This window comes from Crinia signifera, chromosome 4 (genome assembly GCF_055691185.1).
Source record: "Crinia signifera chromosome 4, ASM5569118v1, whole genome shotgun sequence".
NCBI classification, from domain to species: domain Eukaryota; kingdom Metazoa; phylum Chordata; class Amphibia; order Anura; family Myobatrachidae; genus Crinia; species Crinia signifera.
Window position 1 is genome coordinate 4,499,697 of NC_139220.1, and position 12,646 is coordinate 4,512,342.

Sequence of the window (12,646 nt, forward strand, 5' to 3'; positions counted from 1 at the left end):
GCCTGGCCACAGCGCCAAGGGTATTCACCAAGATAATGTCTGTAATGGCGGCTGTGCTTCGACTGAGGGGAAACACTGTGATCCCATATTTGGACGACCTGCTGTTCAGAGCGGAGTCAGCAGACATGTTGAAGAGTCACTTGGCAAAAGCCATTGGGTTTTTGGCAGGCTCACGGCTGGTTTTTAAACTTACAAAAGTCTCAGTTGGTGCCGTCACAGAGAATCCAATTCTTGGGGATTGGTCTGGATACCCAGTTGCATTGGGTGTTTCTACCAGAGGCATAGGCCAGGGATCTGGCTGCCTTGGTACAAGAGATCCTAGGGTCTCAGAGCACAGCAGTATGGAGGTGCCTCAAACTGCTGGGGAAGATGATGGCGTCTTTCGAGACGTTACAGTTCGCCAGGTTCCACTCTAGAGTGTCCCAGTGGACAGGGAACACTCAGACCATGAGGTCAGAACAAATGGTGTTGTTTTCAGAAACTCAATCCTTCCTAAAATGGTGGATGGAGGTGGATTCCCTTCGGGGGAGTCGGTCCCTGCAGTCCTGGAGCTGGTTGGTAGTCACTACCGACGCCAGTCTCAGAGGCTGAGGGGCAGTAGTCGTGGACCTGCGTCTGCAGGGCTTGTGGACTTTAGAGCAGAAGGACTGATACTTTACAGTCTGCCTTACTGATCAACATCTTGGAACTGAGGGCTGTGTGGAAGAGGTTTTCTCTGGCGGGAGAAAAGATTACAAGAGCTCCCTCTTAGGCATTCAGACCGACAACGTCACAGCTGTGGCGTATCTGAATCACCAGGGAGGCACACACAGCAATCTGGCCATGTGGGAGGTGTCCCGAATCTTCTTGTGGGCGGAACAGAATGTTCTAGCATTATCAGCAATCTTCATACCAGGAGTGGAGAATATAGAGGCCGACTTCCTGAGCAGGGAGAAACTGATGGAAGGAAAATGGAGGCTGAATCCACAAGTATTCCACTAGATTACAATAAGGGGGAAACCCCGGATAGGGACCTGAAGGTTCATCCATCAGGTACCCAGGTTGTATGACAGGACGTGGGATCCACTGGCAGAAGCAGTGGATGCCATGACTATCCCCTGGGAGGGGAATCTTCTTTATGATTTTCCGCCAGTTCCAATGCTGGCAAGAGAGTTGAAAACAATACAGGCCCAGACAATTCCAGTAATTTTAGTGGCCCCAGATTGGCCAGGGAGATCCTGGTACTCGAGGCTTCAGAGATTCTCTGTGGACTCGTGGCGTCTACCTCTGAGGTCAGACCTTCTAAAACAAGGACCGTTCAACCAGCTGGATTCAGCTCGATTAATTTTGACTGTCTGGCTGTTGAAAACGCCATTTTGAGGAATATAGGATTCTCAGAGGCGGGGGTTAACGCAATGAGGAAAGCCAGAAAGTCAGTGTCTTCGGTAAATTATTTTGGGGCCTGGAAGACCTATATTTGGTGGTGTGTAAGACAGAGGTCACGCACATCGAGATTTAAAAATGGCTAAATTGTTGGAGTTTTTTACAGGAGGGCCTTTCCTCTGGGTTAGGCCTTCAGTCACTCAGAGTACATATCTCGACCGTGTCAATTTTTCTTTCCAAAGAAGGATTGCGTTAGAACCAGAAGTACAGACCTTCCTGCAGGGGGTTTATCTATTGAAACCTCCCTACAACCAACCAGTAGCGCCAGGGGAATTATCTCTGGCTCTGGAGTACCTTAAAGAGGCGCATTTTGAGCCGTTAAGGTCGGTTGACCTTAGTTTCCTTTCAGGGAAGCTGGTATTTTTGTTGGCGGTGGCGTCAGAAAAAAAAAAAAAATATCGGAGTTGATTGCTTTGTTCTACAAATCTTCCTCCCTTATATGTCATGATGATAGGGCTGCCTTTCGGACAGTACCCCTAGATTTGTACCAAAAGTAGTCTCTGCTTTTCTTCTAAATCAGGAGATTGTTCTGCCTGTGTTTCAACCCCCAGAGGGTTGTTAGGAAAAGGGACAAATTGAGGAATTTGGATGTTGTGCGCGTCTTGCGCGTTTATGTGGACAGATTTAAGAGTGTCAGAAAGACTGATACTTTATTGGTTTTGTATGACATACACAAACTTAGTTGGCCTGCTTCTAAGCAGACCATTGCTAGGTGGTTGCGCTCTGTTATTGCGTTTGCATATACTAAAGTTGGTAGGCCTGTACTGGCCAGGATTTATGCGCATACCACCAGGTCGGTTGCCACCTCTTGGGCGGTTCGACATGGGGCAACAGCTGAGCAGGTTTGCAGCGCTGCCACTTGGTCATCTGTTCATAATTTTGCCAAATTCGATAGGTTCCATGAGTTCGCGTCGGTGGACGCATCATTCGGGCGAGCAGTGATGAATACTGCAGACCTGAGCGTACCCACCCAAAGGACCGGCTCTGGAACGTCCCAATGTTGAGCTGTGTCACCAGGACCATTGAAAGAGAAAAAGGGATTTTTGTAAGAACTTACCGTTCGAATCCCTTTCTCTGATATGGTCCTGGTGACACAGCGATCCCTCCCTTACGCTCAGTAAGTATGCCAGTGTTCATGATGTTTCATGTTATAATTGGTTAAAAATTTAAATTTAAAATTGTGCATATAATATGTGCAGGCGTTGTACTGAGTTAATGTATTCCAGTGGCTTTGAAAGATTGAACTGAGGAATCTGGGATGCAGTAGGGGAGGAGCCTACCCTCCAAAGGCTTTAGGATAGGTGCCTGGCTCCTGCGGACCCTCCTACATCCCAATGTGAAGCTGTGTCACCAGGACCATATCAGAGAAAGGGATTCGAACGGTAAGTTCTTACAAAAATCCCTTTTTTTCTAATGTGTCAGTGTGTATTTATTTAACTTTTTTTTTTTCTGTGGAACTACAAGTGCCAGCGGGCCCTTAAGTGCCCCGCATGCTGGGACTTGTGGTTCTCCAAGTCCCAGCATGCGGGGGAGGCTTGCTGGGACTCATAGTTCCACAGGAAAAGAAAGTAGGTTTTCATCTATTTTTTACACTGAAATCAGCTCGCTGCCCACCGCCCAGGGGCATTGAGGACAGCACCAGGCTTCAGCCTGGTCAGGTAAGTCCTGGAGGGGGGGACCCCTTTATTGGGGGGGTCCCCACTCCCCCAGGACCCCTGGCCAGGCTGACCGGTCAGAGGGCTGAATGCTTTGGCCGCGGGACCTTATATAATAAGTGTCCCCCGGCTGTGGCATTACCCTGCTGGCTGGTTTGGCCTGGGGCTGGTTCTTAAAATACGGGGGAACCCTAGTCATTTTGTCCCCCGTATTTTGGGAACCAGCCCCGGACCTGGAGCCTGGGGCTGGTTTTAAAAAATCAGCAAAGCCCTATCTGTCGGGTTTCCTGATTTTTTTTTTTTTTTAATACCAGCCCCGGCTTTTTCAGCCTGGAGCTGGTTTCGGCTGTGGGGGGGGGGACCCCACGCCGGTTTTTTTTTTTTTAGTCAAAGCTGGAAAAAAATTAAACAGCAAAGAACCGTCGACCGACGGTTCTTTATCGCTCGTACGGGACAGCGTACACACATATACAATTGAACGGCTGTCCGACCCAGAATGAAAGAACGGCCCGACAATTGTATATATGTGTACCCAGCTTAAGTCTAGAATATTGGCCATTTCCGTTGGTCTCCGCAGTTATTTGTGTAGTGTGCAGGAAACAATGGGATCGCTCATGTCGAGCTGATGCGAGTTTAATGTCATCCAAGCAGTACCTGGACCGGCCTCTTCCGTACCGTCCCCTCCGCCCTCCTACATCACCAGAACAAACACAGGACGTTCCTGCAGCTGGTTTCTACCACTGGACAGCACTGATTCAGCTGCTCAGCGATACCTGGAAGAATTAAAAGTAATTACCTGAGTATTTCTCAGTGATATAGCTAGTGCCACACGTTGTGTGGGTGACCGCGCTGTACCATCTGCCAGTGTGAGAGATCCTAGATCATTTTGGGCGCCTTCCCCTCTGGTTATGGATTATTGTCAGTAACTGCATTTAGGGGGGTATTAGACGTAACCGGCTCTAAAACGTGCACTAGACGCAGACTGGCGGCTGGCCGGAGCAGTTGTTGCATCTAGATGAATTAAAACCAACGGGAACAAGCCCTATAAGAGTGTGTTAAAGACCTGGCGGGGAGGGAATTAAAGATTGATTTACATTTCTGTAAATCAATGTTGGGTTTCTGGGGAATGCACAATCCCGAACAAATGTGCAATTTGAACCCCTTTACACCCCTCCCCAGTCTAGATTACTACATTGGGTAGAACACTTACAGACTATCTGGAACCTCTTCCTGTGATACTGATACAGAAACGGCTCTGATACGCGTCTCAGATTACTGAGCCCATTGTGCATTATAGGGAAAGCTGCATGCCAGTGTTTCAGGCTCCTCCTGATAAAGCCGCATCCGTCTCCTGCAGGCCCCTCCTAGTGTAGTGTGACACACGTGGTCTGTTTGTTAATCAGAGTGTAAAACTTGTACCAGCTCTGGGCAGTTTGTCATTTATATTCCTCATTCCTGGGATTCTACAGAACGTTACATGATACAATGGTCTGTTCTCCAGCTTGTTCCTAACCAATAAGTACGGTGTTACAGAACTCCGAGCGTGCCCACAGACCCGAGCACCCTGCAGCCCACAGGCCCAGCATTACTCCCCATGTTAGCCGCCGCTGGCCTGGCTTCTGCATGTTTCACAGATGTCCTTAAAGAGGTGATGTTGCCCTTAGCAACCAATCAGATTCTGTAAATCATTAGGATGCAACACCGAAATCACAGAATCTTATTGGCTGTTACGGGGAACATCACTTTTCATTTTTAGAAGCTTTAGAAAATGTACTACTTAGGGGGCTATGAAGTACTGAAACTCGGCAGCTGGAATTCCGACTGTGGAGTGTCGGAAAGTGGGGGCCTAAAACAGCCGCCGATTGCTGAAAAACATCCATGAATTTGGCAATCTACCGCAGTTTCTGACCAAACAAATCCGTCTTGTTTTAAAGTCTGATCTGTTTTGTTGGAAACGACAGCATTGAATAGACGACGGCCGCTATTTCCCCTGTCGGAAACGACAGCATTTAGTAGGAGACGGCCGCTATTTCCCCTGTCGGAAACGACAGCATTGAATAGGCGACGGGGCGCTATTTCCCCTGTCGGATGCGGCAGCATTGAATAGGCGACGGGGCGCTATTTCCCCTGTCGGAAACGACAGCATTGAATAGGCGACGGCCGCTATTTCCCCTGTCGGAAACGACAGCATTGAATAGGCGACGGCCGCTATTTCCCCTGTCGGAAACGACAGCATTGAATAGGCGACGGCCGCTATTTCCCCTGTCGGAAACGACAGCATTGAATAGGCGACGGGCGCTATTTCCCCTGTCGGACACGGTAGCATTGAATAGGAGACAGCCGCTATTTCCCCTGTCGGACACGGTAGCATTGAATAGGAGACGGCCGCTATTTCCCCTGTCGGACACGGCAGCATTGAATAGGCGATGGGTGCTATTTCCCCTCTCGGACGCGGCAGCATTGAATAGGCGATGGGTGCTATTTCCCCTCTCGGAAACGACAGCATTGAATAGGCGACGGCCGCTATTTCCCCTGTCGGAAACGACAGCATTGAATAGGCGACGGGCGCTATTTCCCCTGTCGGACACGGTAGCATTGAATAGGAGACGGCCGCTATTTCCCCTGTCGGACACGGTAGCATTGAATAGGAGACGGCCGCTATTTCCCCTGTCGGACACGGCAGCATTGAATAGGCGATGGGTGCTATTTCCCCTCTCGGACGCGGCAGCATTGAATAGGCGATGGGCGCTATTTCCCCTCTCGGACGCGGCAGCATTGAATAGGCGACGGGGCGCCATTTCCCCTGTCGGACACGGCAGCATTGAATAGGCGACGGGGCGCTATTTCCCCTGTCGGACACGGCAGCATTGAATAGGCGACGGGGCGCTATTTCCCCTGTCGGACGCGGCAGCATTGAATAGGAGACGGCCGCTATTTCCCCTGTCGGACGCGGCAGCATTGAATAGGAGACGGCCGCTATTTCCCCTGTCGGACACGGCAGCATTGAATAGGAGACGGCCGCTATTTCCCCTCTCGGACGCGGCAGCATTGAATAGGCGACGGGCGCTATTTCCCCTCTCGGACGCGGCAGCATTGAATAGGCGGCGGGCGCTATTTCCCCTGTCGGACGCGGCAGCATTGAATAGGCGCCAGCCACTGATATCGAATTCCGCCTTTTATCTGTTTTACGGCATCTCCTGAGTGCAGTGCGCTAATGCTAGCCGCAATCTCACATTGGCTGTTACCATTGCTTTCTGTGTGGGCTTCACACCTAGTGACCGTCTGTCCTTACTGGTCTTGTTCTGGGTGTGAGACACTCTACCCCATCGCCACATATGTAAGGGTGGGTAACTAGGTTTGTGCAGTGACTCTGTTCTATGTATGCACAGGTCATGTGAGGGTTCCTTCCTCTCCAACTCTTCTATTTACATTGCAAATAAGTAATGAACACCGAGCCCTCAGTAAGCCGGGATCACCACATTGTGTTGTGGGAATGTTACCAGGATGTTCTGTGGTGTTCAGCTTATTGTATAGAACGCTCTGTTACCCCCACTGTATGGTGTGTGATGGCGGGATGCTGTTACCCCTACTGCATGGTGTGTGTGATGGGTGATGCGGTGTTACCCCCACTGTATGGTGTGTGATGGCGGGATGCTGTTACCCCTACTGTATGGTGTGTGACGGGGGGGATGCGGTGTTACCCCCACTGTATGGTGTGTGATGGCGGGATGCTGTTACCCCCACTGTATGGTGTGTGATGGTGGGATGCTGTTACCCCCACTGTATGGTGTGTGACGGGGGGATGCGGTGTTACCCCTACTGTATGGTGTGTGAAGGGGGGATGCGGTGTTACCCCCACTGTATGGTGTGTGATGGCGGGATGCTGTTACCCCTACTGTATGGTGTGTGACGGGGGGGATGCGGTGTTACCCCCACTGTATGGTGTGTGATGGCGGGATGCTGTTACCCCTACTGTATGGTGTGTGATGGCGGGATGCTGTTACCCCTACTGTATGGTGTGTGACGGGGGGATGCGGTGTTACCCCTACTGTATGGTGTGTGACGGGGGGATGCGGTGTTACCCCTACTGTATGGTGTGTGAAGGGGGGATGCGGTGTTACCCCCACTGTATGGTGTGTGATGGCGGGATGCTGTGTGTGACGGGGGGATGCGGTGTTACCCCTACTGTATGGTGTGTGAAGGGGGGATGCGGTGTTACCCCCACTGTATGGTGTGTGATGGCGGGATGCTGTTACCCCTACTGTATGGTGTGTGACGGGGGGGATGCGGTGTTACCCCCACTGTATGGTGTGTGATGGCGGGATGCTGTTACCCCTACTGTATGGTGTGTGACGGGGGGATGCGGTGTTACCCCCACTGTATGGTGTGTGATGGCGGGATGCTGTGTGTGACGGGGGGATGCGGTGTTACCCCTACTGTATGGTGTGTGAAGGGGGGATGCGGTGTTACCCCCACTGTATGGTGTGTGATGGCGGGATGCTGTTACCCCTACTGTATGGTGTGTGACGGGGGGATGCGGTGTTACCCCTACTGTATGGTGTGTGAAGGGGGGATGCGGTGTTACCCCCACTGTATGGTGTGTGATGGCGGGATGCTGTTACCCCTACTGTATGGTGTGTGACGGGGGGGATGCGGAGTTACCCCCACTGTATGGTGTGTGAAGGGGGGATGCGGTGTTACCCCCACTGTATGGTGTGTGATGGCGGGATGCTGTTACCCCTACTGTATGGTGTGTGACGGGGGGGATGCGGAGTTACCCCCACTGTATGGTGTGTGATAGCGGGTTGCTGTTACCCCTACTGTATGGTGTGTGACGGGGGGATGCGGAGTTACCCCCACTGTATGGTGTGTGGGGGATGGACGCTCTTTTTCTCCTACTGTGTGTGACAGTGAGGGGGCGCTCGGTTTCTCCTACTGTATGGTGTGTGTGTGTGTGAGAGAGACGGGGGGGGGGGGGGGAGGCTGGTCTCCCCTGTGTGTGTGACAGGGATGGCAGTGATATATATTACGTATGGTGTGATGGGGGTCCTATATTGAGTGTCCCCCCCCCCCCCTTTCCACTCTAGAGTGTCACAGTGATATATTGGGCACCCCCTTGTATGGTGGGTTGGGGGTCCTAGATTGGGCACCCCCTGTATGGTGGGTTGGGGGTCCTAGATTGGGCACCCCCTGTATGGTGGGTTGGGGGTCCTAGATTGGGCACCCCCTGTATGGTGGGTTGGGGGTCCTAGATTGGGCACCCCCTGTATGGTGGGTTGGGGGTCCTAGATTGGGCACCCCCTGTATGGTGGGTTGGGGGTCCTAGATTGGGCACCCCCTGTATGGTGGGTTGGGGGTCCTAGATTGGGCACCCCCTGTATGGTGGGTTGGGGGTCCTAGATTGGGCACCCCCTGTATGGTGGGTTGGGGGTCCTAGATTGGGCACCCCCTGTATGGTGGGTTGGGGGTCCTAGATTGGGCACCCCCTTGTATGGTGGGTTGGGGGTCCTAGATTGGGCACCCCCTTGTATAGTGTGATCTAATTTCAGCACTTTGTTTCCCAGGTGTTTACCGATGGCATAACCAATAAGCTGATTGGCTGCTACGTTGGCGAGGAGATGGACGATGTCGTTCTGGTCAGAATCTACGGCAATAAGACTGAGCTCCTTGTGGATCGGGATGAGGAGCTGAAGAGTTTCCGGGTTCTCCAGGCTCATGGCTGTGCCCCCAAATTGTACTGTACCTTCAACAACGGCCTGTGCTATGAGTTCATGCAGGGAGCAGCACTGGATCCGGAGCACGTGTGTAACCCCACCATATACAGGTAGGTGTGTCCCGTGTGTAGTCACGTGCTCTGTGTGTACCTGTATTACATGTGTGTACAACACATGTGGCCAGGAGTCCCGCGTAGCGCCGGCACGTTACCGCTGTGGGAGTCCCGCGTAGCGCCGGCACGTTACCGCTGTGGGAGTCCCGCGTAGCGCCGGCACGTTACCGCTGTGGGAGTCCCGCGTAGCGCCGGCACGTTACCGCTGTGGGAGTCCCGCGTAGCGCCGGCACGTTACCGCTGTGGGAGTCCCGCGTAGCGCCGGCACGTTACCGCTGTGGGAGTCCCGCGTAGCGCCGGCACGTTACCGCTGTGCATTCTATGTTCAGCTTCCTCCTGAAGGTGACAGCATTAAACCTTCCATGTAATTCATCCAGTGCTTACACAGGCAAATGAGGGCTAATCAGATTTTGGTGCCCTGTAATGCGTCGCTGTGATGCTAGTGCCCATTGCCCTGTGCTGGCATACAGTACACCATCTGTCTGGTTACTGGCTGCCTTGATGATTTAAATGAAAATAAAAATCCTGCTGATTTATATTAACCCTTTCAGTGCCAAGTGAATTTGTGAAAATGGCCACGGTAATGTTGTTATTCGTCAAAATGACCTGTAATGTCACCTTTATATAGGAAATCATTTTTACAAAACATATTTGAGTTTATACAACAAGTGTGAGCGATGCCGGCATTTTTACAGATGTTGGATCTCGAAGGGTTAATACTGTGATCAGTCACCTTGGGCAGCCATGTTTAATGCTGTTACCTTTAACAATCCAAAGTTACTAGGCTTTGATACAATTTATGTGACATCTTTCAATTAAACCAACTTTACTGTTACATCTGACTGTATGGAGACAGACTGAACCTAAATACATACTGCGTGCACTCAGATAGATGGCGTTACTGTGAAGCTTTAGTTCTGCTTTTTATTATTAGATCAATCTGAACAGTAACACAAAATAGAGAATGCAAAAAGCACCTTTCAGAGACGCACGGACGCCTCCGCACTGGGCACTAGAGACGTGGATAAAAATTAGTTTGGTACTTGTGGATTATCACGGCTCCCATCGCATGCCATATATAGTGGCATGCGATGCGATTTTTTTCGTGTGCGATGGCCATCGTGGGAGCCGTGATAATCCACAAGTACCATTAGTTTTTCAGGATTTATGTTTTGTCTTGCCTGTAGTCACAACATAATAAAAAAGGTTACGGATCTAAAAAAATAAAGGTTTTAAATTGGCCAATCAATGACCTCTCTGGAATGTCTATGGCAGCATTTATTTAATCCACTGTGGCGTGGAACTAGTGTGCCATCAGAGCTAGAGATGCCCACACCGGTACCACTGTTATTCACTGGTCCTTTTTGTTTTCAATTGAGGGCCTATGTGTTTTTCTTTTTGTGACGCGAGGAGACCAATGGGTTTGTTTTTTCCCCGTGGGGGCCAATGTGTTTTCCCTGTGGGGTCTGATGGTGTGTTGTCCTTTTTTGAATCTTGCTTGTTGTGCTGTACGTTGACAATCTCTGGTCTAGGGGCTGAATGTTGTATTAATATCGCTAGCCCTGCTGGGGACCCGTGGTTACAATTCCAGTCATTCTTTGTCCCACACTCAAAGATTGGGCAGGACAGCTATCAGATACAGGGCTACATTCTAGTTGTGATGGGAGGAGATAGGAACGCTCCTACAGCTACTTTACATAAAAATCTGAAATATTAATATCCTAAAACAGCCAAAAACTGGTGTATACAGAAAATGTTAGGCTGCGTGTAATTCCAATGCTTCTGTCACTAATTGTGGTGTTTTTTTCTTGCCAGACTTATAGCCAGACAACTCGCCAAGATCCACGCCATACACGCCCACAATGGCTGGATCCCAAAATCCAATCTGTGGTATAAAATGAAGAAGTACTACTCCCTGATTCCTAGAGAGTTCCCGGAGCAGGCAACCCATGACAGGTAAGGTGTCTCCCCTTACGCTGCGTAGTGAGATGGAAGATCCTGTCTGTACAGAAGAGCTGAGGTCCGTGTATGTGTCTCTACCACAGGTTCGTACGGGATGTCCCCAGCCCGCAGGTCCTGGAGCAGGAGATGGCATGGATGAAGAGCGTCTTATCCAGCCTGCGCTCTCCGGTCGTCCTGTGTCACAATGACCTGTTGTGTAAGAATATCATCTACAATGAAAGCAAAGGTAGGTGTCCAGTACCAGTAAGTACCTTGTTCCCTTCCGTAACTCGCATTATACGTGTACCCTAGGTTACCGTCTTACTGTTGATTTTCCTTTGGTAAGTAGGGAAAACGTCATATTGGGGATTGTACGTGTGGTTACGTGGGATGGATCTGCATTAGACAGGCGTTATTCCTGTGTCCTGTCCTGCTTCTATACACTTACTGTCCTGTCTGACTACCATTAACGTCCCTCCCTGTGGGGCTTATTCACACTTGTCAGGCAAAGATGAATGCATGCTCCCTGTGCTATTACCACTACACAGTATTGTGCCGCCCTATACAATATCAGCCAGTCACCACTGACTTTATTATATTATAATATTGGTGGTTTTTTTATATACCTTTTCTAGTGCATCAGAAGTGCATAACGCAGCGTGGGTGTGGATTATTGGATAGACGGTGTTTAGATACAGCCAAAGGGTCGACATGAGATTTGTACATTTTTGGTGTCCACGATAACTGTAACATGCATCCCTAATAATTAGTGTAACGCTTACGCTCTCCATGCTTCGGCCTCGGTGCCTCGCTACGCACCGCGCACAATTGTATTATCTTGCCATGTCCATATGGATGGTGACGCAAGAACAAGCTGGTTTAAAAATAAAACTCAGGTTGACCTTTTGACCCTGTAGCCCAATCTAGACACTGTAGATCTAATAAGCGGGACCACCACAGCGTATAGGTGTGAATGAGCCCTGCTATGAACCTGTTCCCTTCTCACAGCGGTCCGGCCACTTTATGGGCGGAGCATCCTTATCTGATCACTAGTTACTGGGCTCCTCCCCTGCATGAGGTACCTAGTGTATGGATAGGCTGCCTGCTCCCCGGCCCATAAGTTGGCTTCCTCCACAGTCTTAGGTCTGCACCACATCCTCTTGTGATGAAAGGTGGGGAGTCCATTGACTGTGTGGCACCGATTGCTGTATAAACCAAGCAAGGCTCTGCCTGATTCCTGCTGTGTGGTTTTATGATTAGCTCTTGTAGATTAATCTGGGCGACATTGGCAGGAACTCCCAGCTCTGCACAGGAATAATCCCAATAATATGATGGAATCTGTCAGAGCCTTGCCGGTTGGGACATGTCTAGGTCACGGCACCTTGTATGTAATAGGCGTGCTCTCTCCTGTACAACATGTCACTGTGGTCTAGCATTCTGTAACCAGGCTGATGTACAGGAGAGGTCTGGGCTCATGATCTTATGTGATCAGATGCTTTCTGACGTGGTTCTATGTATAAGATGCTCCGTATTAGGTGGTTATATGTATAAGATGCTCCGTATTAGGTGGTTATATGTATAAGATGCTCCGTATTAGGTGGTTATATGTATAAGATGCACCGTACATGGTAATCGTCCGATTCCTGGGTCAGGGTGGAATTCTCCTCTGTTTTAAAGTGGAATCCGTCTCCGTTTCATGCACAAAGGAAATCTGTCAGCTGAGGTGACTGTTAGTGTTCTGGGCATTATATTTACAGAGCAGCCGTGGGCACCTGTATAACTGCTGGCACACTACCTGTAA

General features: G+C 50.3%; 1 protein-coding gene across 2 annotated transcripts in view; it reads left to right on the plus strand.

Annotated features, from left to right (window-relative positions):
• The window catches only part of ETNK1 (ethanolamine kinase 1), a 31,596-nt gene that overhangs the window by 10,590 nt on the left and 8,360 nt on the right, over nt 1-12,646 (plus strand). For both annotated transcript variants that reach the window (XM_083180806.1, XM_083180807.1), the window contains exons 3-5: nt 8,642-8,901; nt 10,720-10,860; nt 10,950-11,092. In XM_083180806.1, the coding sequence (XP_083036932.1) occupies nt 8,642-8,901; nt 10,720-10,860; nt 10,950-11,092 (544 nt within the window). The remainder of the gene's footprint in view (nt 1-8,641; nt 8,902-10,719; nt 10,861-10,949; nt 11,093-12,646) is intronic.